This window comes from Peromyscus eremicus, chromosome 5, assembly GCF_949786415.1.
Source record: "Peromyscus eremicus chromosome 5, PerEre_H2_v1, whole genome shotgun sequence".
Classification (NCBI taxonomy): domain Eukaryota; kingdom Metazoa; phylum Chordata; class Mammalia; order Rodentia; family Cricetidae; genus Peromyscus; species Peromyscus eremicus.
In genome coordinates, this window is record NC_081420.1 from 102,630,630 (window position 1) to 102,657,417 (window position 26,788).

Below are 26,788 nucleotides of genomic sequence, written 5' to 3' on the forward strand. Positions count from 1 at the left end.
ACTATCAGAATTAGAAGCATCTCAAGGTTTCACAGTTCCTTTACTCTTAGTATACGTTGTCTATTCCCAATTGAAAATAAGAAAGAAAAATACTCGGAGGTCTAAAACTATTATCACTCCCTTCTCTTTTAACAGTGCTGGGATGGAACAGAGGGCCTGATACTCTACCACTGAGCTACATCTACACTAAGCCCCCAAATTAAGAACTGACACCAGTAAAATAGCAAATTTAATACTGATCTCATGTGATGGTCTCAGTAAAAAACATAGGTACACCATAAGTAACTACATAAAATTACCTTCAGTTTATGTGCACAGGCTTATGCTTAGACTTCAGTCCCTTTGCCAAGATGTTAATATATTATGCAAATACTCTAAAATCCAAAACAAAGGGGGCTATAGAGATGGCTCAGTGGTTAAGAGTGTGTACCACTCTTCCAAGGACCCACTCTCGGTTCATAGTAACTCACAACCAACCCCTGCAACTCTAGCTACTAGGGATCCAAACTTCTTCTGGCCCAAGCAGGCACCTGTACTCCTGTTTACCCAATCATTACACACATACAGAGTTAAAAAATAAATCTTAACCCCCCAAACCCATAACCACAAAAAACAAAACCTGGAAGAACTCTTAAGGCACCGTTAGTGTCAAGGATCACTGATAAGGGATACACAACTTGTACACTAGTATAAGATGTGTGGAGAATGGAGATAGCTCACTAGTCTCTTGCTTAAGGCTCTGGGTTCAACCATTGGTTCATACAAAAAAATTTTTGATTTCTGTATACTTCTTTTATATCTGGTCTCTCTTCACTGAATTCTTCCTATTCTAAAGTCTTCAGTTAATACCACTGATATTCCCTAAGGTTTTAAAAAAAAATCTGTAGGAAATGGTATTTTGGGGGATTGGCAAGATGATTCAGTGGGCAAATGCAATTGCTGATGACCTAGTTTGACCCTCAAGAGCCACATGATTGAAGGAAAAACTGATTCCTGGAAGTTCTCCTTTGACCCTCACATTTCACAGAAATGGCAGGAATGCCTCCCCACCTCAATAAATAAATAGGAAAGAAAAACAAAAAACCAAACAGCTGGGTGTGGAGAACAGGTCTTTAATCCCAACACTCAGGAGGCAGGGGCAGGCAGATTTCTCTTGAGTTCCAGGCCAGCCTGGTCTACATAAGTAGTTAGACCCTGTCTCAAATTATTAAAAAAGAAAAAGAAAAGAATGATAATTTTGTCTTCCTATTTATAATATACTTATTTTTTCTTCAAGCTCTAATTCTTAAAAAAAAGAAAGAAAAGATTTATTTATTTATTATGTATACAGTGTTCTGCCTGCACACCAGAAGAGGGCACCAGATCTCATTACAGATGGTTGTGAGCCACCGTGTGGTTGCTGGGAATTGAACTCAGGACCTCCGGAAGAGCAGCCAGTGCTCTTAACCTCTGAGCCATCTCTCTAGCCCCAATTAGCTAAAATTTTTAATACAACAACAAAACAGTAACATTAAGATCCTAGATTTTTTTTTTTTTTTTTTTTTTGGACAAGGTCTCACTCTACAGCCTAGGCTGGCTTAAAACTTGCAGCAATCCACCTGCCTCAGTTCCTGAGTGCTGGGATTATAGGCGTGATGGATCACTTCCATGATTCAGAGTTAATTAACACGGATTTACTCTGGCTTTTCCAGTCTTGTTAGAACTTCACACAGTGATGAGAATTGAATTATACTGTCCCTTTTCTAGCTTCCTATAAAGTAACATACACTGCTGAACTTGTCTTGTTTTAGACATACTTAACGAATTATTTTTCAATATAATATCAAATTTGGTTCCTTACTAATTTCATGCAACTCCCCCCTGCCCCGTTTTGGTAGTATCCTTATCCAGTTTTGGTAATAAGGTAGACTCAGTTAATGAAGTCAATAACCATTCTTACCTTCCTTCTTTTTCTCTAAGTGATGGGAATCAAAATTCAAAGCCTCATGAATGCTGCTGCTTAGCAAGCAGTATACCACTGATCTATAGCTCCGACCCCACACTTCCATCATTGCAATCATTAAGACAGAGTCTTAGATATATTTCAGTAGGCTTCAAACTCAATACCCAGTCCAAGGTAATGTCAAACTCACAATCCTCAGCCTGTCCAATGTTAGGATTAAAGAGATAAACACCAAACTTTGCATTTTTAAATGACTTGGGTACAGTTATTTCTTCAATGTATGGGAGCATCTTCTTGTACTAATATATAGAATTGTTTTTTTTGTTTTTCTTTTTTGAGACAGGGTCTCTCTATATAGCTCTGGCTGTCCTGGTACTCACTATGTACACCAGGCTGGCCTTGAACTCACAGAGATCTACCTGCCTCTGATTCCCAAGTGCTTGGATTAAAAGGTGTGCACTAGCATGCCCAGCCCTGAAAAATTGGTATTCTTACACATATACACACAAAAAAGTCTAAGAAATCTCTAAAAAAATAACTGGACACTCACTTCTACACTGGCATAATCACACATGGAACACTTAAATGGTTTCTCATGGGTGTGTTTATAACGACGATGCCGCACCAATTCTCCACTGGTCACAAAGGCCATGTCGCAGTCTGGGCACTTGTGAGGACGAGTACCTAAAAGAAGGAGGGATAACAGGAAGAAAGAATTAAGGGCACACAGTAAATGACAGGGTTCAATGTGCGACTCAAAGCTGTTGCATAAGTTGAAAGTAGCTCTACAAGCTACAGGAAGGCTTGAATGAATTTTTAGCACTAGTCCCTAAGATGTAAGAACACAAGCTAAACTTCAGTTTCTGCTAATTGTTTGAATCTAGTGCCTTTGAATAGAAAAATCCTTCTCAGCTGGGTAGTGGTAGTGCATGCCTTCAATCCCAGCACTTGGGAGGCAAAGGAAGATAGATCTCTGAGTTGGAGGCCAGCCTGGTCTATATAGTGTGAGCTCCAGGAGACACCTGCAGAAATTTTCTTTGTTCTTTCTCTCTTTTAAAGTTAGAGTCTCAATATATAAATATATAACCCAGGCCACCCCTGAACTCTTAATCCTACTGCCCCAGCCTCCCAAATGCTTAGGATTACAGTTACAAGACACCATGCCCAACTACAAAAATGACTTTCTAAAAAGATGAAGTATGAAGAGGGAAGTATCACTGGAAAAATGACAGTAATTAAGAAAACTGAATGGAATGCTTATTTACTCATCAAAGTTGCTTCTTTAGTACCACTGAGCTAGGAGAAAGTAAAGGAATTCTTTCTATGAAGTATATATAATCTGGTGGCACAGAAGATAAAAGTTACCAATAGAAGGAAAGCAGCATTCACCTCAGAACAAAGTAGTCAAAACTTAACTTCTGTTTTGTACCTAGTGTTACTGAGAGAAGAAAAGAGCTCCGTCTCTGGTGGAAACCAGCAATGACAACTATCAAAGGAGCAGAAACTGTTGTGGAGCAGGGATGACCATCAGACGTGTACTACACGACCACCTACGTCCTTCTGCTCAAGGTCCATGTTCACCAAGTCATTTTTCATTTGCTACAAGTTTATAGGCAAGAGCATCCCTTAGAAGCTGGGCACGGTGTATATGCTTTTAATCTCGACACTAGAGACAGACACTGGTGGATCTCTGTGAGTTCAATGCCAGCCTGGTCTACAGAGTGAATTCCAGGACTATATAGAGAGACCCTATCTAAATAAAACAAACAAACAAACAACCCAAAGAATGCTCCTCTAGAATGCAATATAAGCACATTTAGAAAGTGAAAAGCTCATTCTTCACCATGAAGTGGCACTCTAGCATATATGCATTTGACTTTTGCAGACTTGGATAACTGCCTGAATAAGTTTTACCAAATCCGTTCTGGATAACCACAGAATGAACTTTTCAAAGCTGAAGTACAGTGCAAGACAGAAGTATTCATGTCAATGTACATACACATTGACAAATCCTATCAAAGAACAATACTGTTTCTTCAAAGTACTAGACACATTTATATGTAAGTGTGTACTATAACGTGACTAGGTGACAAAAAAAAATCCCAATATATAGCATACTACTTGTAAAGCAACAGACAATCCATTAATTATCTAATTTATATGACTTGTAAAGAAAGACAACTGACTAATTTATCTGACAACCAGTGTATCAAATCAAAACCAATAGTCACCACTTAAAGACAGAGGAATACCTACCCTGAATGAAGTAGAGAATATGGAAAAAACACTGTTTGGGTGAGAGGACTTACAACCAAGTACTTAGGCTAAAAAGATAAAGCCTCCAGAAAAGAATTGTCTTAGGGTTTCTACTGCTATGATAAAACGCTATGACCAAAATTATTTCAGCTTACAACTCTCAGGTCACAGGAAGTCAGGGCAGGAACTATAATTACTAGATTGTTCCCTCTGGTTTGCTTAGCCTGCTTTCTTCTCTCTCTCTCTCAAAAGAAAATTTATTATGTATACAGTGTTCTGCCTGCATGTATGCCTGCATGACAGAAGAGAGCATCAGATCTCATTACAGATGGTTGTGAACCGCCACGTGATTGCTGGAAATTAAACTCAGGACCTCTGGAAGAGCAGTCTATGCTCTTAACCTCTGAGCCATCTCTCCAGCCCCTCAGCCTGCTTTCCTACTTGGCTTAGGTGTGGCATCACACAATGGGCTGGACCCTGCCATATGAATAATTAAGAAAAGGCCCCACATGATAGCATAAGGCCAATCTTTTTTTTTTCCCTGAGACAGAACTCACTCGGTAGCCCAGGCTGGCCTCGAACTCACGAGTGCTGGGATTAAAGGCGTGCGCCACTGTCGCCTGGCCATAAAGCCAATCTTTTTTTTTTTTTTTTTTTTTTTTTTGGTTTTTCGAGACAGGGTTTCTCTGTGTAGCTTTGTGCCTTTCCTGGAACTCACTTGGTAGCCCAGGCTGGCCTCGAACTCACAGAGATCCGCCTGGCTCTGCCTCCCGAGTGCTGGGATTAAAGGCGTGCGCCACCACCGCCCGGCTCAAAGCCAATCTTAATGAAGGCATTTTCTCTTCTCAGATAACGTTACAGTTTGTTTCAAGTTGACAAAAAAAAAAAAAAAATTGCCAGCATTAAGAGTCTAAGAGGTCTAGTATGCAGTCACTTCACTGGAATCTGGCCATATCCAACATAAAGTTAATATCAGAACACTGTATTAAAGAATATTTTATACTTGAACAATAAATGAATTTCCAGAATGATCTTTATACTTCTCTATCCATAAGTTTCGAATAACTTACCTTCTCTGAGATAAAGCAACCAGAAACAAGCAAACAAAAAGAAAGCCAGTTTTAACATAGGTAGGATTTCACTTCTATTTCTAGAGTTCTTTCTCACTGGCTGCCTTGGACTTTAGGATCTCATTTCTTGTCACTGTTAAATCCTCAGCAACACAATGATAAAAAGTCTTTATGAATTTTGTCATGTAAAAAACCACAGATATTATAAGGAGGAACAAAAATAGCATTCTTCAATCTCCTCCTCCAGTAAGCCTGGATAGTTTAAAAACTATGTTTTAACCTTTGTTATGCTGTAGCCCCACATTTATATCCAGCACCTGTGTGTGTGTTAAGGTGATTCCTCAGGAGGGTTACTGTTCTGAATGCTCTGCCACAGAGATGGCACTTGTGTGGTCTCTCATCAGTGTGGCTTTTCATGTGACGATCCAAATTTGAACGCCGTGGACATGTGTAACTGCAAAGCTCACACTGGAATGTCTTCTTCACACCTATATGCAAAACAAAACATATACATGTTATAGTGTGCTTCAGTGTATGTCTTTAATCCCAGCACTAGAGACAGACATTAGAGCATCTCTGTGAGTTAAAAGCCAACCTGGTCTACATTAATCTAGTGCTTTAGATTAATCCCAAACTACAATTATGTCCTATCAACCTTTTATAATCAAAGTCAATTTAAGTAATTAATTCACAACATTAATATACTCACTTCTCTTTATGACTTAAAAAAACAAAACAAAACCAGTATTCACTATGTAAAAACACAAATAAAACCTTTCTTTTGTACCGATTAAAAGCCCAAGCACCTGCTAGATGTTTAAAAACAAAACAAAACAAAAAACAAAACAAAACAAAACCAGGGCATTTAATCTAAAAAATAGCTTGTACACAGGTTGTTTTATCTTTTATCCCCAAATGGTTTTACAAGACCATTACAGATAAACTCATTTTACCTTTTTTTTTTATTTTTGTTGGCTTTGGAGGCTTCATATTACCAACCACTTTCTCTGCATTAACCTCAGAGAGCAGGCCTTCCTGCTGTTCTTCCTCAAAATCATAGACAGACACATCCACGTCTTTGCCCTCCTCTGTGTAACGCAGTTTGCTCTTTTTGGTTTTCTTTGTTTTTTTGGCTGGTGGCTGATAGTCTGGGTCTTTTTGCCAACTAGGGTCTTCCTGAGGAGGAAGCTCCCCCTGCTCTAGTGTCTCCACTTCTCCATTGGCCCCCACTTTCACCACCTGAAACCCTTCAGGCAAAGGTAAGGTGTGACATATCATCGGTTCACTTTCCGCAAGGCCCTCTTTAGATACTTCATTCTCATAAGCCCCCTGAAGTTCTTCTACTGAAGTGGTAGCAACAGGTACAGTCACAGGAACAGGTACTTGAACAAGCTGAAGCTCTCCTATGTTAATGGGTTGTTCCTCCATATTTACAACCTGCAAGGTTATGATCTGGGTATCGTCCACTGCAGCCTCTGCTTCAGGAGCCACTGTACCCTCCATTACTTCAGTCTTCATTTGAAGAAGGGTAGGATCCAGCTGTTCCATCATTACCATCTGTACACTGCTGTTGACATCCTGGACCACCTCACCCCCATCTGTCTGGTTCTGGGGCAGGTGGCAAGCATCTTCTTCCTGGCCCCCTTCCCGACGTCTCTGGTAAGTCTTTCTTTCCTTTCCTTTAATGAAAGTTTCAGACTCCTCCACAATGGCTTCAACCGCCTCACCTTCCATTTCCCCTTCCTTTATTGAGGAAGAACACAAATTGTTATTTAAGATAATATTTGCTCAAATAAAACCATACACATTTTAAACTAAAAACTCCTTGGTGAATGAATTAGGCATCCATCAATGGTTGTTCAACAGATATCTGCCTCTTTGATGGAAGAAAAAAAAAATCTACCCCCTACATTGTAAATCTTGCCAATCAAAACAAAACATCTGAAATTGATCAAGACTCTAGGATCATACTCCCAATGAACAGAAACCTGGGGGCAGTGGGTGTTAAAATATACTGCAGAAGTGAAGTTCAGTCTAAGAGGAATAATCACTATTAATTCTGGTTTCTTATGAAAATAAATTTTCAAAAGAACAAAATGGGAAAACTGAACCACAACCTATAGACTCAAGTTTTCAATCCGAGGGAACTTAGCCTCCAGAAACAGTTGGCAAGGTCTAGAGATATATTTCAGTTGTTATTACTGGGGTGGGATATCATTAATGGTATCAGATGAAATCGTATAAGGCACAAGTCAAAAATTGCCAGAGCTAGGTATTGTGGTACACAACAATAAAACTAGCACTTGCAGAGCTGAGGCTGGAGGATCAAGTTTGAGACTAGTTTGGGCTACACAATGAGAACCAATCACAAACAACAAAGAGACACTGGACACTAGAAACTCTAGACATTTATATTAAAAATTATCAGTAAAGCTAGTTTAAAACTTACACATCTGGGGCACATTAGTAAAAAGAAATAAATTTCCGTCACAAGAAGAAAGTTCAAGATAGCTATTATACAACATACAGAAAATAGTCAATGGTCTACTTACTTAAGTGCTCTTACCACAATTAAGTGAGGTAATACATATGCTAATTAGTTTAATTTAAAGAGTTCTCAACACATAGATATTTCAAATGTTGTACACTACCAATTTTTTTTCTGCCAATTAAAAAAATTAATTAAACTGGGTGGTGGTGTTGCACACCTTTAATGCCAGCACTCGGGGAGGCAGAGGCAGGCAAATCTCTGTGAGTTCAAGGCCAGCCTGGTCTACAGAGTGAGTTCAAGGCTACACAGAGAAACTCTGTCTCAAAAAACAAAACAGAACAGAACAGAACAGAACGTTACTTGAAAAAAATCTTGGGAAGTATGGTGTGGTGGTGCATAGCTTTAATCTCAGTGCTGAAGAGGCAGAGGCAGGCAAATCATTGAGTTAAGGCTAGACCAGAACAGACAGGGATACACAGTGAGACCCTGTCTCCAAAGAAAAAAAAATCCCAAACAAAAGACAAACAAAAAAGTACATTTTAAGCCGGACGGTGGTGGCGCACGCCTTTAATCCCAGCACTCGGAAGGCAGAGCCAGGCGGATCTCTGTGAGTTCGAGGCCAGCCTGGGCTACCAAGTGAGTTCCAGGAAAGGCGCAAAGCTACACAGAGAAACCCTGTCTCGAAAAACCAAAAATTTATGGGTACACTGCTTACTCTATGAGTTTGAACATGCATACATTTAGGATACCATTCCCATAATCAAAGCATTAAATATATCCCAAGTGTCCCTGTACTGTTATCATCCTCTTTCTCCTCTTCATTTCGCCCCAGGTGGTAAGAACACTTATCCTTCAGGGGCTGGTGAGATAGCTTAGTAATTAAGGGTATTGGTTGATCTTCAAGAGAATCCAGGTTCAATTCCCATTGGAAGCTAACAACCATTTCCAACTCCAGTTCCAGGGGATCCAACTCTCTTCTAGCCTATAAAGGCATCATGCATTCAAGTTGTGCACAGATGCACATGCAGACAAAACAGCCATATATATAAATTAATAAGATAAAAACTTTTTAGGCCAGGCAGTGGTGGTGCATGCCTTTAACCCCAGCACTTGGGAGGCAGAAGCAGGTGGATCTCAGGGAGTTTGAGGCCACCATGCAAATTCCAGGACAGCCAGGACTCTTACACAGAGAAACCTTGTCTCCAAAAAAGCAAAACAAAAACAAAACAACAACAATAAATAAATAATTTTTAAAAATCTACCCTAACATTTTAAAGTGCACAATACTATATTATTAAGTGCATGTATTGTTTTTGTATAGATCTCTAGAGGTACTTAATTCATCTTATATAACTGAAATTTTATATTCATTGAGTAATAATTCCATTTCTCTCTTCCATCATATTTAATTTCTTTTAGTCTGGCCTCAAACTTGATCTTCCTGCCTCAGACTCCTGAGTGCTTAGAATTAAAAGGGTCACTGTCAGTCTATGTTGGAGAGGATGTGGAGCAAAGGGAACACTCCTCCACTGTTGGTGGGAATGAAAACTTGTACAGCCACTGTGGAAATCAGTATGGTGGTTTCTCAGAAAATTGGGAATCAATCTACCTCAAGACCCAGCCATACCACTCTTGGACATATACCCAAGGAATGCTCAATCGTACCACAAACACACATGCTCAACTATGTTCAAAGCAGCATTATCTGTAATAGCCAGAACCTGGAAACAACCTAGATGCCCGTCAACTGAAGAATGGATTAAGAAAATGTGGTACATATACACAATGGAGTACTACTCGGCAGAGAAAAACAATGACAGCATGAAATTTGCAGGCAAATGGATGGAACTAGAAAATATCATCCTGAGTGAGGTAACCCAGACCTAGAAAGACAAACATGGTATGTACTCACTCATAAGTGGATACTAGATATAAAGCAAAGAACGCCGGGCGGTGGTGGCGCACGCCTTTAATCCCAGCACTCGGGAGGCAGAGCCAGGCGGATCTCTGTGAGTTCGAGGCCAGCCTGGGCTACCAAGTGAGTTCCAGGAAAAGGCACAAAGCTACACAGAGAAACCCTGTCTCGAAAAACCAAAAAAAAAAAAAAACAAAAACAAAAAAAAAAAAAAAAAAAAAAAAAGCAAAGAACAATCAGACCGCAACCCACAGAACCAGGGAGGCTACATAGCAGGGGGGACCCTAGGTTGGCTGTGGCTTATAAGTTTTGGTTTTACTCAATTACTGGGCAAGCCTCAATCAAACATTTCACTATTAGGATAAGAATTTATACTGTATCAAGCTGATAATAGAAAAATAAATAAATAAATTAATTAATTAAAAAAGGACCTGTGTGTTCTATCATAAAGTTGCTCATTTTTGAGACAGGGTTTCTCTACATATCCCTAGTTGTCCTGGAACCCACCATATAGACCAGGCTGGCCTCAACTTACAGAGACCTGACTGCCTCTGCCATCATGCCTGTCTCCAGTTTCTAGCTCTTAAATCTTGGGAATATCTAGGGTAAAATAATGGGCCAGTGAGATGACTCAGAGGTAAAGGTACTTGCTGTCAGTCCTAATGATCCAAGTCTGGTGCCCAGGACCAATGTAGTAGATAGAAGGAGAGAATCAACTCATACAAATTGTCCTCTGGCTTTTCCACATCCTATGGTATTCTCATTCTCTCTCTCTCTCTCTCTCTCTCTCTCTCTCTCTCTCTCTCTCTCTCTCTCTCTTTCACACACACACACACACACACACACACACACACACACACACACACAGAGTAAAAGTCAATTTAAAAAATTTTAAGGAGTAAAATGGGGATCTGGAGAGATGGCTCCTTGGTTAAGAGTACTATTGTTCGCCGGGCGGTGGTGGCGCACGCCTTTAATCCCAGCACTCGGGAGGCAGAGCCAGGCGGATCTCTGTGAGTTCGAGGCCAGCCTGGTCTCCAAAGCGAGTTCCAGGAAAGGCGCAAAGCTACACAGAGAAACCCTGTCTCGAAAAACCAAAAAAAAAAAAAAAGAGTACTATTGTTCTTCCAGAGAACCTGGGATCAGTTCCCAACATCCACATGGAGCTCAAAACTGGCTGTAACTCCAGTTCCAGTATCTGACTCCCTATTCTAACCTCTTTAGGCACCAAGCTTGCAGCTAGTATACAAACATACATGCAGGAAAAATACTCACACACATAAAATAAATCTAAAAATAAAAAACAACTAATAGTAAAATGAGTCTGAGAATCATGTAATTTAAAGTAATACTGTTACCTAACAAAAACCACAAGCATATATAAAAGGTTATTGCTAAACAACAATTTAAAGCACTTTTTGTTCTTGCTCTAGTCTTTTGCTACTTTATTAGAGATGTACTTCATCAGTTCTCTGTGCAGGCACTGTATCTGTGCTAGCACTGTGGAAAGACAGTCTATAACCTAGAGAAAGAGCCATGACCTGGTTCAGGATAAAGAGTAAGGTAAAATAAGCTAAGCTTGGAGAAAGGTAATGTGACCAGGCTGAAAGCAAATGCTCATATAAATTAGAATTTGAAGGTTATAAAACTCTATCTTAGAAGAAGAAGAAGGAAAAAGAGGACTGAGGACACAGCTCACCGTCAAGGCACCTGGTTAGCACTTATGAGGTCCTAAATGCAATCCCAGTATTGGCCTCCTTCCCACCCAAAGTGAAAGACGTGTTGCACAAATTTTTAATCCCAGCCTTGGGAGGCAGGTGGATCTCTCTAAGTTTGAGGCTGGGCTGGCCCACATAGTGAGTTCTAGGCCAGCCAAAGCTACATAGAGAGATCCTGCTTCAAAACAATACTTCTTCAAAACCAACAAAAAACAAAACTACCAACACAACAAAACTTGTCTTTTCACCCAAACACTGTTCTGTCACCTCCCTCCTTGTTCTGTTCCTTGTTGTTTTTCTCATTTCCTTCAGATCCAGCTCATTCATAGGACAGTAAAGTTTCCTGAGGTTCTGAGGCCATCACTATTATGTGTCTGCTAATAAAATAAAGCACATATTTTATGCTTGACAGTGTTTCAAAATAGTTAGGTATGGTGATGTACACTGTAATCCTGCTATTCAGGAGGAAGAAGCAGGAGGACCAGGAGGAGTTTGAGGTCAGCCTTGGCTATACAGCAACTTCAAGGCTAGCCTGGGCTATTTGAAAACTGTCATGTACCTATTTTTTTCAACTGAAGCATCATAGAAATCCATGATGGAGTAGGGAGTCTCAGAAGACACAAGAAGCTAAGGAAACGTAAGATTCAGGAAATTCATGAGATTTAATGGCTCAAGAACCTCAGAAAGTTACAAGATTTATAAGCTCCCTCTTCAAGGTTCTGTAAGTAGTGCACAATTACTGGCAGGGAGAAACTTTTCAGCAGGGCTGCCTTCAAAAGGTTGGGCAAGGAACAGGAGTTCTGTGGTGGGCCTTTTGGTCACATAGGTGTCTTTGAGTAACCCATGTTCCTGTAAGTAACCCCAATAAACTCATCAATTGGTTCACAGAACTCAAACTAAGAGGATTAATTTCTATGGATTATGGTTAGCACCATACCTAAGGTGAATGAACATTTGTTTAAGTTACTTCAGGTAACACCATGCAACACACCCTGTCAAAAAACACAAAACAGAACTAAAGTCTATTTCCTCAAATTTAAAATAAAAGAAAAAACTGCAAGGCCAGGCCTGAAACAATCTCAATCGATCCATCAATCACTTGCTTGCTCACTCACTCACGTTACTTATTTCATCATTGGTGCTGGGGACTGAATCTAGGGCTTTCCACACTCTAGGCAAGAATCCTACCACTGACCTATACCTTCAGCTTAGCAACCTTATTTTTGGACAAATTCAATGAAGCCCATCATATGAGTGGAATAAAAACAAGAATGATAAAAACCACATTCTTAGGTAGCCAGTTTGATCTATAGTGCTGTTATCTATTTTCATTACCCTTTGCTCTAAATATCTAAGAGCAAAATAATACAATGTTTAATACAAAGATCTCTCTTATTAGTTGTTTCACCACAGTGGAGAAAAATATAATAAAATGTTACCATAAAAGGTAGGAGTCAAAGGGATATCTGTGGGACTTTATAATTTATCTATAAATTTAACACCAGTGTGCCAGCAATCTGTACAATCTAGTATTCTGACTGAGAAAGATTAACCTCTAAGGTCTCAACAGGAACACTAAAAGTCATGACTAGACAATTTTATACCTTTGTTGCTCAAGGTATTAAGCCTTTTCTCTTCCTTTTTTGTTTTTTTATTTCAGATAAGGTGTTACTCTGGAGCCAGGCTAGCCTAATTCTGTCTCAGCTTCCATGGTACTGGAATTATCACTATGTAGAAGTCTTGCTGGCCTGGAACTTGCTAGGTAGACCAGCTTGGCCTGGAGCTCATAGAAATCCACCAGCCTCTGCCTCCCAAGTGCTGCCTTAAAAAAAAAAAAAAAAGTTTTCCAAATCACGCAAGCTCCAACGTTAATAACCTTGCAAACAAGAGTGATAATCCAAATGCTTGGAGTTAAGAACAGAGAAAGTCCCTATTTATGTTACAGACAGCATCAGAAAAGATAATAATTCCCATGTGATAAATGTTTAATGGTAGCCCTGTCAGAGAACGTCATCCCAGACTATTTAAATATCCCCAAGTAAAAATCTAATGAAGGAGTCTCTATGGTAGCACACACATGAAATCCTACCACTTGGTAGGTGGAGAGAAGAGACCAGGAGTTAATGGTAAGCCTTGGTTACAGTGAGTTGAATGCCATCGGGTTTTGTTTTTTTTTTTTTTTAATGAAAATAAAATTAAACACAGAGGAAAATTTTTCTTCTACAAGTGTTTCCCCCTACCCCTTGGGGTTTTGTAGCACATAATTTGAAGAACACAGAAAAACCAATTGTGTGCTGTGAATCTGAAAACTTCAAACATTAAATATTGCAATAAGAAGAAAAAGAAAAAAAAATCCAATCTAAAAGAGGTCACTGAATTGTACCCAGGTAGAAAAATAACCAGAATAAAGGAATATAAATTGAAAACAATTGTACTGCCAAGGAATTGAGTTGACAGTACTCAATCAAAGGAACACATGGGACTTACAGCCATGCACATCAGAATCTACTGAAGTCTCAACGAAACAGCATCTTTTTTTCTTTTTTTTTTCAGAGAAACAACACATGAAAGGAACAAGCAACCAATCTCTGATACTGCTTAGAAATCTCAGTGCATCTCCTGGAGCAGAGGATTCCTCAGCCTAGCTTTCTCCAGAAGTGAATCCCTCCTCTGAATCAATAACTAACCCAATAGTCTAAATCAGACCTCTCCCCCTTACTCCCCGGGGAACTACACTCCTAACTGCCTTGCCTGTGTTAACTGTTCTAATCCATCTCCTCCCTTCTTGACTCCTGCTTTCAAATACTCAGTTCTTGATTGCTTAAATCTCTCTCCTCTCCGCTCGTTTGTGCCCACCACACCTTCCTAGGTTTTATAAAACCTCTTTTGTGGAATGATACTACTAAAAGGGGGTTTACAACATTGCTTTTCATTTTCCTTGACCTAAGCTTCTTTCTTTAGCTGCTTCCTGTCCTTCCCCATGTCTCTGAGAGCTCTTCCTTCAGCTTCTTGGAGCACACCAAGGTTCTGTAGCCACTCCTGGCACTATCCTTTTAAATCATCTCCACACTTTCAAACCTGTATCCACAATCTGTTTCAGAGCCTAAAGGTTATCTCTCCACACAGACTACTACCTATTACTTTCTAAACTCAAAGGCACTGGATAGAGAATAAAGAAAGGAAGACTGTCGTCCTCAATTTATCACTAACCAAGAAAATAATTTAGTAAAACAGTTTTACCCTGGGGACTGCAGTATCATTATAAAAGGATACATTGTTTCTTTTGGGTTTGGGGTTTTGTTTTGTTTTTATGGGAAATGCTTGCAATAGAATCCAGGGCCTTGTACCTCTATGAGAGGCTCTCTACCACTGAGTTATAGTCCTATCACTATAACAGTACTCTCAGAACAGATCCCTTGTTGTATCTTCTATCACGATAGAAAATCAAAATAAACTAACATTCCATCACCTGCAGGATATAAGAGGAAGGAGGAACTTCCTTCAGATTAAGCAAGTGAGATCTAGACAACTGGGAGTTTCCAAGTACTTTCCTGACTTCTTCACAGAGCAGATGCAGAGACCTAACTCTGAGACACCTGAGATCTGTCGTGCTCCCATGCCGTAACCTAACTATATATCCTCTCAGGTAGCCTGCTAGATCAGTCCCCCTTATCCTCTCCTCTTGGCTTTTCTGTCAGCTCTATGCTGTCCAAATATGTCCCATCTTAAACCTCATTTACAGTGTAGTTTCTGTCATGCAGTTTTTTTGTATGCTCAACTCCATATTTTTTGTTTCCAATCCTCTCTTCAACCTTTTAGTTCAGCAGTTTGGCTTCTATTCCTTAGAATTCTACTGAACTGCTCTGAGGCCAGCAATGATTGCTAATGAATAAATCCAAAGGGAACTTTTCTGTCTATCTGGACTTGACTACCCTGTGGAATTCAATATTCTATCCTAGGCTTTATCCCAGACTTAAGCCAGATCATCTATAAACTGGACATACATGGGTCACAAAGTTTTATTCCTCCACAAAACTGCTTCCACTGAGATTTTTTGGCATTATGCCCTTGGCTTATACTAAAGAAAACATGGGTGAAATTTTATTTGGAGTTAATGCTTACTAAGAAAAGTCCTTATTCAGAAAAAATATTTCTTTCTTTTGCTTTAAATTATTTTTGAAATTACTTTTATTTTCTGTGTATGGGTTTTTTGCCTGCATGTATGTCTGTGCACCAAGTGCTGGCAAAGGCTACAAAGTGTCGGATCTCCTGGAACTAACCACAAACAGTTGTGAGCCACCATGTGAGTGCTGGAAATCAAACTCAGGTCCACTGTAAGAGCTACTAGTGCTCTTAACCAATCTGCCATCTCTCTAGCCCCAAGGACTTAAAAAAAAAAAAAAAACTTTGTTTTTTCATTTTGTGATCTATATAATAGACATTGTTATTGTTTTTAGTTGGTTACATCTTGATCAATTTGTTACTGATTTGTTAAATATGTGTGGTTTCAATGAAAATGACCGCCACAGAGTCATAGGGAGTGGCATTATTAGAACAGGTGTGGCCTTGTTGGAGGTAGTGTGTCACTAGGGGTGGGCTTTGAGGTTTCAGAAGTTCAAGCCAGGCCCAGTGTCAACTCTCTTCCTGATGCCTGCCTATCCAGATGTAAAACTCGGGGCTACTTCTCTACCATCACATCTACTGCATGCTGCCATGCTTCCCACCATGACAGTAATGAACTAAACCTCTGAACTGGTACTCCAGCCCCAATTAAATATTTTCCTTACAAGAGTTGCCATAGTCATGGCCTCTATTCACAGCAATAAATCCCCAACTAAGACACTATGTAATAACTTCGTAAATTGTATTTTCTGTACATGTACTCCCAAAATCTTTGTGAAACAAACTAGGATATAAATTTAAAATTGTATGTATTTTTGATAAATAGAAGTTAGAGAAAAACTATACAGAAATATAGAAAGTTAAGCCATTCCTAACAAACTTATCAAAAGAAAGAAAAACAAAAACAAAAACTCAAGCAGGGCATGATGACTCATGCCAAGGTTGATTCAAGAATCAGAAACAGAACTGCAATTCAAGGACAACTATAAGACCCTCTAGCCAGGCAGTGGCGGCTCACACCTTTAATCCCAGCACTTGGGAGGCAGAGGCAAGCGGATCTCTGTGAGTTCGAGACCAGCCTGGTCTAAAGATCGAGTTCCAGGACAGGCTCCAAAGCTACACAGAGAAACCTGTCTCATAAAAAAAAAAAAAAAAAACAAAAAAAACAAACAAACAAACAAAGACCCTCTCTCAAGAAACAAATAGCTGGGCAGTGGTGGGGCATGCCTTTAATCCCAGTACTCAGGAGGCAGCAAGGCCAGCCTGGTCCAGGATGGCCAGGGATATACAGAAAAAACTGTCTTGAAAACCAAAAACAAAGCGCGCATGCGCGCGCACACACAAACACAGGGTATTAGTTTGAATGTAACTGGCCCCCATAATCTCATAGGAAGTGGCACTAGTAGGAGGTGTGGCTTTGTTGGAGTGGGTATGGCCTTGGAGGTAGTGAGTATGTCACTATGGGGGTAGGCTTGGAGGTTTCCTATGGTTAGGATACCTCCCAGGGAGTCAGTTGACTTCCTGTTCCCTGCAAGCCAAGATGTAGGTAGCACCACATTTGCCTATATGCCACCTCCAATGAGATAATGGACTGAACCTCTGAAACTGTAAGCTAGGAACCCTAATTAAATGTTTTCTTTTTTAAATTTTTTTTTTTAAAGATTTATTTATTAATTATGTATACAGTGCTCTGTCTGCGTGTATCCCTGCAGGCCAGAAGAGGGCACCAGATCCCATGATAGATGGTTGTGAGCCACCATGTGGTTGCTGGGAATTGAACTCAGGACCTTTGGAAGATCAGCCAGTGCTCTTAACCTCTGAGCCATCTCCCCAGCCCTTTTTTTTTGTTTTTTGTTTTTTGTTTTTCGAGACAGGGTTTCTCTGTGTAGCTTTGTGCCTTTCCTAGAACTCACTTGGTAGCCCAGGCTGGCCTCGAACTCACAGAGATCCGCCTGGCTCTGCCTCCCGAGTGCTGGGATTAAAGCCGTGCGCCACCACCGCCCGGCTAAATGTTTTCTTTAGAAGAGTTGCCATGGTCATGGTATCTCTTTGCAGCAACAGACAGACAGACAGACAGACACAAACACAGACACACACAGGAAAGAAATGAATAATAGCCTGAACTAAATATAGAAAGAAATAATACCCTGAACTAAGAAAACTGCAAGATAAGCTAGGTGATGGTAGTGCATATCTTTAATCCCAGCACTCGGAAGCCAGAGAATCCCTGTTCAGGGAAAATAATAATAATAATAATAATAATAAATAAGTTAATAAATTAATAAGTGCAAGACCTATTTCAAAGACTCAGAACTCAGAGCCAGGAATAACATATGAACTAAAAATCTCAAAAATCTCTACCTCACCCTTAAGGTAGAGAATTGGGATTCTGAGGCTGTCTTGAGCTACATACAGTTCAAAGTCACCCTGAGCTAAGAGCCAAATCCAGCTGAGAAAAAAAAAAAAAAAAAAAGAGGGGGTTGTGCTACACAGTACCTCAGTGGTCAAGAACATACCAAGCATACTAAAAGCCCTAAATTCGTTCTATCTCTAACATCAGAAAAGACAGGGGAAAAAAAATCAGGCATAGATGAGATCTAAGAGGGACAAAGGCTTTATACTTAGAAACAGAAAATATACCAGGCAGTGGTGGTGCACGCCTTTAATCTCAGCATTCGGAAGGCAGAGGCAGGAGAATCTCTGTGAGCTCGAGTCCAGCCTGGTCTACAGAGCGAGATCCAGGACAGGCACCAAAACTACACGGAGAAACCCTGTCTTGAAAAACCCAAAACAAACAAACAAACAAACCCAAAAACAAACAAACAAACCAACAGGGGAAAAAAAAAAACCCAGAAAATATAAGTGATCACCTTAAGCTAAAAAACAAAACAAACAAAAAAGACAAAAGAAAACTACTAAACAGGAACAGTTCAATGGTGGAACAAAGCTTAGCATGCTCAATTCCTAGCACAGCAAAGAAACAAATAAAACCTACGTTGAACAAAATTAAAAAGAAAATAGCAGGGAGATATAGCGAAGTTAACAGTGTTTTTTACCTAGCATGCACAAGGAAGGCCCTGGGTTCAATCCTCAGCAGTATATAAACTGGGAGTGATATCAAGTACCTATAATCCTAGCAATCCAAAAATGGAGGCAGGACAATCTGAAGAAATTCAAGGTCACCTTCACCTACACAGGGAGTTTGAGGGAAGCTTGGGCTGTACAGATCCTGTCTAAAAAAAAAGTGTATTGCAACTTTTATGACAATACATTAACCTTGTTACATAAAAACACAATAAAATTTGTATGAAAAAGATAAGGGCCAAAAGAGAAAGCTGGGCAAAGAACACAAACAGAAAATTGGTGAAGCCAGGTACAGTTTGCTCAAGTCTATAATCTTCTTCCTGAAGTACAGGCAAGGGACCAGGAGTTCAAAGACACCCTGTATTCTATCAGGGCCCCCTCCCAAAAAAACCCAACAAAACTCCAAATGGCAGTAACAGCAAAGGATATGTATAGCTCAATGGCAGAAGGCTTGCTCAGCATGCCTAGACCCTGGGTCCTATCCCGAGCACCCAATCAAATATAAGCCTCAAACAAATGGAAGATAAAGGGGGAAAAAATTGGAACCTCATTAATAATGAAAGAAAAACAGTGTGGCAGCATCTTGGCTGTGGCTGTCTGAACGGTTACTTTCCAATGTTTGTCACGCTGCAGTGAAACTAGTAACTGTTAATGTGAATAAAGAGAAGTATGATCTTGCCAGGCAGTGGTGGCGTATACCTTCGATCCCAGCACTCGGGAGGCAGAGGCAGTACAATCTCTCTGAGTTCAAGGCCAGCCTGATCTACAGATCGAGTTCTAGAACACCCAGGGCTACACAGAGAAACCCTGTCTCAAAACAAAACAAAACAAAACAAAAACCAACCAACCAAACAAACAAACAAAAAAACCACTCAAAACAAAACAAAATACGGACTGGGAGGTGTAGCTGAGAGCCTAGTATGTCTGATGTCCAAGGTTTGATCTTTATTACTGCAAAAACAAAGTAACAAACAAAACAGGTTGGGGACATGGCTTGTGTTGTTCACACAAGCATGAGGATCTGAGTCCAATTTCTAGACCTCATCTATGCAAAAAAGCTGGTGGAAGCATGGCCCTATTATCTCAGTACTGGGAAGGCAGAGGCAAGAAGATCTCTAGGGCCTGCATGCCAGTCAATATAGTTAAACTGGTGAGCTCAAGATTCAGTGAGAGACCCTAACTCAAAAAGGCAGAAGACAAACAACATTGACCTCTGGCCTCTATATGCACTTGCACACATGGGTGCATATATGTACAAGGATGTGTCATATGAAAAACAAAATGACCTCTGTGGCTAAAGCTTGTAGATAGTTTTAGTAACTGATTACATCTTTCTGAAATGAGGCTCAATTACTCATGATGAATGAAGGAAGATAGGAACACATGCCTTAGTCCCAACTACATGACAGACTGAGGCAGGAGGATCACTTGAGCTCAGGAGTTTGGAGGCAGCTTGGGCAACGTAGATCTTTTAAAACACAAAGCTGAGTATGATGGTTCAGCTTATACAACACTCAAGAGGCTGAGACAAGATCTTGAATTTGAAGCCAGACTGAGTTACACAGCAAGATTGTCTCTAATATACATGTAATAGAAAAACCTTCATAATGGTTGATGCTTACTGAATCAAGTTTAGACTCTCTGGCTTAGCTCCCAGCTTGTACAGTTTGTTCCCATCCTTGCTATTCATTTGACCTCATCTTTGAGCGCTCCCTGCTTGGCATTTCTACACCAGTGTCTGCTGTCTTGTTCTCTTCTAGCTCAAAACATCTCCTACATCAAAATCTTTTCAACCTTGACCAGGGCAGCCTGACTTTTTTTTTTTTTTTTTTTGCTTTAACTGTATCTGTATCTTCCTTCAAAAAACCATCAATTTTAAAGGCAAGAATTATGTCTTACTTCTGTATTCTCTTAAAGCAATGGATACAAAACAATGTTAGGTAGACAGCAGATACCCACATATTAGTGCACTGTCATAGGAAATATAAATGTTCTTGCACAAGGCAGCTGCAGGAAGAGAAAATAAACAAAAGACTAATTACATGCTAAGTGAAAGCCTAACAACACGAATTTATTTTCTTCATTGCACTATTTATGTCCTTTTCCTCCCTCCCTTCCATTTTCAGAGACAAAGACTCACTATGTGACCCAGGGTGGCCTTGGAATTCCTAAGCAGATCAGGCTGGCATCAAATTTGCAATCCCATGCCCAGGTATTAATTTTTGACTACATAAATTTTAGTAATGTATTATCGTATAGGATAATACAGTAAGTGTACTTAATTATTCCTAGAGGAAACTACCCAGATAAGCATTCATACTCATCACTGCATCATTTAGTCATTTGGAGAAAATAGTTATTGTACTTCAAATAATCTGTTATTGATAATAAGATACTAAAACTGGGTTGGGCTGGATATGGTGGCATATTCCTTTAATCCTAGCACTCAGCAGACAGAGACAGGAAGATTAACGAGTTCCAGGAGAGCCAGGACTACATAGAGATGCTGTGAACAAAAACCAAAAATTGAGTTTCATGGTACATGTCTGTAATTGTACTTGAAAGGCAGAGACAGAAGGGCTGTTGACAGTCATCTTGTCTTTGAAGGTCATCCTGGTCTTCACAGTGAGTTCCAGACCAGCCAGGACTACGCAGAGACCTTGTCTCAAAACAGAAAGTAAGGCCTGTATGGTGATGCAAACACTTAGAGGACGAGGGCAGGAAGATCAGGAGTTCAAGACTGTGTCAGGGGCTACAGAGCTGGAAGCCAATCTGAGCTTTATGAAATCCTGTCTCAAAAACCCTACATGAACAAATAAACGAACAAATGAAGGGGGACTGGGAATAAAATGTGCCCAGTGACAAAGTACCTGCCTAGCATGAGGGAGTGGGGTTAACAAGACAGTTTTCATATCTCTAGGAGACAAGTTAGGGTATTTAGCAATTATCTGCCACTGAAAACAGACAGTAGTATATTAAACAATAAGTTTTGGTTTTGTTTGTGAAATAGACTCCTGTAGATTGACTTGAACTTATGATCCTTCTGCCTTAGCCTCCCAAGTAGCTCAGATTACAAGCCTGTGGTAGCAAACTAGACATAATACATAACTATGCAGACAAAAAAATAGCTCCAGCTGGGTGTGGTGGTACACACCTTTAATCCCAGAGCTCATGTGGATGAGTTTGAAGCTAGCCTGGTCTACATAGCATACACCAGGCCAACTGGGGCTACACAGTGAGACCCTGTCTCAAAAATGAGAGGTGGCCCCAAGTAGTTCAATTGATCTAGTATACACTAAACAGTGGGTCTGAATCCCAGCACCACATAAACCATGCAAAGTGGCTCATTCCTACAACTTTAGCACTTGGGAAATAGAGGCAGAAAGATCACAGCTCAAGACCAGCTTGGAGCTACAAGAGAACCTGTTTTAAAAACAGTAAAGGAGGGAGTAGCCCCAGGTTTTAATAGTTTTAAAGAAAAAATTTAAATTAACAATTAATTATCAAAGTCTAACATGAAGGTCACCCAACAAAGGTCAATATGAACCTGACATCAACAGAAGGCAGAGAACAAAGTAAATACTTTGGTTTGCAACTCACTATGCAGTTCAGGCTAGTCTTGAAACTTCTGGAATCTTTCTGCCTCTTGCCTCCTGACAGCTTGGATTACACATGTGCAACCTAATTTATTTTCCATATCTTTAAAAAAAAAAAAAAGATTTATTTTTATTTCTGTGTGTGTGTGTCAGAGAGAGGTGCTGGACCCCCGGAACTGGAGTCAAAGTTGTGAGCCACATCATGTGGTCCATTATTCACTTTTTAAGTTTTTGTTTTTGTTTTCCAAAATAGGCTTTCTCAGTGAAACAGCCCTGGCTGTCCTGGAACTTGCACTGTAGCCCAAGCTGGCCTTGAACTTAGAGATCTACCTGCCTCCTCCACAAGCAAGCAAGCAAGCAATCTCTCTCTCTCTTTAAAGAGACACCTCACTGTGACCTAGGCTGATTGTGAATCTTCTACCTCAGCCTCCAAAGAGTGCTAGGATTACAAGTGTGTGCCAACACACCAGTTTGTAAACAAACACCAAACAGCACTCAGAAGGCAGAGGCAGGGGGATCTCTCTGAGTTTAAGGACAGTTTAGTCTACATATCACATTTCATGACAGCCAAGGTTACATAGTGAGTGGATTAAAAAAAAAAATGAAGGAATTGGAGAGTTGGCTAAAGCACTTGCTGCTCTTGGTTTGCGTTCCGGCAGCTACATGGCAGTTCACCATCACCGTAACTCCAGTTCCAAGGGATCCAATGCCCTCTTTTGTCCTCTGTGGGTACCAAGTATGACTGTGGTACACAGACATAAACGCAGGAAAAACACCCATACACATAAAATAAAATCTAAATAAATACTAAGTAAATAGAGCCAGGCGGTGGCACACGCCTTTAATCCCAGCACTTGGGAGACAGAGGCAGTATAATCTCTTAAGTTTGAGGCTACCCTGGTCTACAGAGTGAATTCCAGGACAGCCAGAGTCACATAGTGAGACCTTGTCTCAAAAAAAAAAAAAAAAAAACCCAAACAAAAAAAACCAAATAATAAAGATTCCCTCCAAAGGAATTTCAAGAAGAACTGCTTAAAGCTACTTACTTTCTTACTCTCTCTCTCTCTCTCTCTCTCTCTCTCTCTCTCTCTCTCTCTCTCTCTCTCTTACAAGACTTATTTGTAGTTTATGTGTATGAGTATTTTGCCTGCATGTATGTATGTGAACCACTTGTGTGCTTGGTGCCCAGGGAGGCCAGAAGAGGGAGTCAGAATCTCTTAGAACTGGATTTACCTCTATTTGTAAGCTGCCATGTGAATGCTGGGAATAGAAGTCCTGTCTTCCACAAGAGCAGCAAGTGCTCAACTGCTGAGCCTTCTTTGCAGCCCTCAAAAGCTAGAAATCCACTTCACCTCTAACCTCAAGATGGTGGTGGTGGTGGTCCTGGAGACTGAACCTAGGGCCCTGTACATGCTAAGCAAGTGCTTAACGGAAACCTAATGCTAGATTGTAAAGCATGTGCTAGGCCTCTGGTTCATTCCTTAGCACCACAAAAAACAAAAAACTCAAATTTACTATTATAATCTGGTTTCAAAGGCTCTTTATTAAGAGTAGCCTATTTATTACACTTACTAAAACATTTGCACAGAGAAAAGAAAAGGTTAAGAGGGTAGTCAACATTACTGTCACTGTATCAATGGAAGGTTGGTTCTTGAGCAACACTCTCTACAACCCAACACTAGGGTAAAGCTAATACCTTGCTTTTCCTTATTTTCCTAATAGTGACTGTGCCAAGACACCACAGCCTCCCTTAACCCTGAGAAGCAGCTCAGTCTGTCTTTGGAACAGTCCTACAAGCTTTCATCAGTTAGAATATTAAAGAAAGCTAGGAGGTGGTGGCACACGCCTTTAATCCCAGCACTTGGGAGGCAGAGGCAGGTGGCTATCCTTGAGTTTGAGGCCAGCCTGGGCTATAGAGTGAGTTCCAGGCCAGCCAGGACTATTACACAGAGAAACCCTGTCTCAAAACACACGTGCGTGCGCGCGCGCACACACAGAAAAAAATATTAAAGAAAAATGACTCTGTGATAAGCTTATAATTACACAAGAGGAATAAATCTCACACACACAGTAGGGTTTATACAGAGCTAACAGGTAAGTTTCTATGTTTGGTGGGGCAACCAGGAGCAGTGGTACTCACATACACTTTTTTTTTTGTATCAGAATCACCTGGTGAACTTAAAAAAAATTGATTCAATGCGAGATGGGCAAACCTTATTTCCTAAGGCCCCCAGGTCACCAGGCATGACAGCCCCTTTTTTTTTTGTTTTTTTGGTTTTTCGAGACAGGGTTTCTCTGTGTAGCTTTGCGCCTTTCCTGGACTAGCTCTGTAGACCAGGCTGGCCTCGAACTCACAAAGATCCACCTGCCTCTGCCTCCTGAGTGCTGGGATTAAAGGCGTGCGCCACCCCGCTGGACAGCCCATGTTTATAGCCCATGTTTATAATCTAAGCACTCAGGGAAATGGAGATTGGCCTCTTTGATAGTCAGACTCCATTCCCAGCATCCTAGAAAGGGAACAGTTGACTTAAGACTGTAGTCATATCTCATACGGAATCTATGTTCCATGACCTCAAAGTTGATCTAAAATGTAACACTTTAAATATAGGTTTATTGTTTCCTAACGTGATACCTGCCCCGCCCCCAATCCCCTTTTGAGACAAGGCTTCACACTGGCCTCAAACTCATTGGAATCCTCTTGCCTTCATCTCTATAGTGCTAGAATGTAAGTGTGAGCTACAATATATGGCTTGTTCATTTTTTAGATAAAATCTGTGAAGTTGCTAGGCATGGTGGTACTTAACTTTAACCCCAGCACTCAAGAGGCAGAAGCAGGTGAGGTCTCTCTGAGTTCAAGGATTACATAGAGAGACCCTATCTTAAAAAACAAACAAAAAATCTGCAAAGTCATCTCAAACTAATCATATCTCACAGAGGTAAGTCTTCAAATTTCATCTCTATCCTTGGGTACCACCAATACTGAAAGATAACTTTTTTTTTTTTTTTTTTTTTTTTTTTTTTTTTTCCGAGACAGGGTTTCTCTGTGTAGCTTTGCGCCTTTCCTGGAGAAAGATAACTTTTTTAGGAGAGAAAGGCAAGCTCACAGTTTTGTAATGCATCTCAGCATGCGATCACATTGTACTACCACAATGGCTACTGGATAGAACCAATAGCATTTCTAATTGGTTAGGGGGTTCCTATAAGGTTAAGTCAGAAATCTCACAGCTTATATTCAACAACACATACTTATACCTCACAGCATAATGGTAAGAATAAATAGCAACATAATGCTCTTAACACAGATCAACAGTTGGGAACAATCCCCAATATTCTCAGCGAGTATAATAGTGTCATAGAATAGAATATAGACAATAAAAGAATTAACAGAAAAATCTGAAAAGCAAAGACACATGTATGCTATGTATTACTCATAGAAATTTAAAGAACAACGGAATATTAGGTTTCTAAAACAACTTGTCAAACAGGTCACTTTTTAGAAATACTGTGTTCTGTTTAGGAGCACCAAAAGAGAAGTTTCTCTGTACTGTATAGAGACTAACAATGGACATCCAGTAATGAAACCTGACCCTAAAAGTAGTAGCCAATGATATATATCTATGGAGAATGTCATACATATACAGGAAAATCCAGGGATCCAGCCAAATGCAAGGAATGTTGATACAAAATAATGTTAGAACTGTGTGGGAGGCCAGCTGGGAGATTGGCTCCCACATTTTACCTCAGGAATGAGGGATAAGAGATTTCGATAGAAGGATAGAGGAGAGAGAAACAGAAACTTAGGATAGCCTCGGGAGGGTCTGGATTCTTATCCATCAGCTCCTTCTGTCTCTTCTAAAGGGCTATTTATAGGAATGCCAAGGAGTAGAGCAAAAGACCTCCCCTCAGCACAGCCAAGTGCAGACCCTTTCCAATCACTTAGTAACCATGCACACGGTCAAGCAATAGTCTAATGCAACTCTGTTGTAAAGCAAGCTCAGATCTCACTAGGAAACCTTTGTGGGCCTCCACAGAACTGGAGTTACAGATGGCTATGAGCCACCAGATGGGTGCTAGGAATCCAATCCTGGTCCTCTGCAAGAGCAGCAAGCACTGAGATATCTCTCTAGCTCCATGACAAGTTTTTCCCAGTACTGGGAATTGAACCTGCCTCACACACACTAGGAAAGAGTTCTACCACTCTGCTATATTCTCAACCCTCAAAAATCAGTTTAAAGTGTTAATTAAAGGTCTAAGCTGGAGCTGGTGAGAGGGTTCAGGGCATAAAAGCACTTGCAACCAAACCTGAATGCCTGCATTTGATCCCCAGAATTTACTTGGTGGAGAGAACTGACTCCTCCAACTTGTCCTCTGACCTTCCATATGCATAAGAGCACAAGCATGTATATTCATTCCTGTATATGTGCGCATGCACGCTGTGTAAGTTAATGGCAGCTAGGCATGGTGGTGTATGCCTAGGTGGTATATGACTAGGATTCCAGCACATAGGAGGCTGAGGCAGAATTGTCTCAAGTTTGGTCTACAAAGCCAGAGTCCTCTCAATAAGCCAGCAAGTAAGCATCAGCAACAAAAGTAT

General features: G+C 40.3%; 1 protein-coding gene across 4 annotated transcripts in view; it reads right to left on the reverse strand.

The window, feature by feature from the left end:
* Ctcf (CCCTC-binding factor) overlaps positions 1-26,788 on the reverse strand; it is a 49,677-nt gene that overhangs the window by 13,710 nt on the left and 9,179 nt on the right. For all 4 annotated transcript variants that reach the window (XM_059264132.1, XM_059264133.1, XM_059264130.1 and 1 more), the window contains exons 3-5: positions 6,222-7,011; positions 5,586-5,756; positions 2,493-2,626 (exon numbers count right to left, since the gene is read on the reverse strand). In XM_059264132.1, coding sequence (XP_059120115.1) covers positions 2,493-2,626; positions 5,586-5,756; positions 6,222-7,002 — 1,086 coding nt within the window. In that variant the 5' untranslated portion in view covers positions 7,003-7,011. The remainder of the gene's footprint in view (positions 1-2,492; positions 2,627-5,585; positions 5,757-6,221; positions 7,012-26,788) is intronic.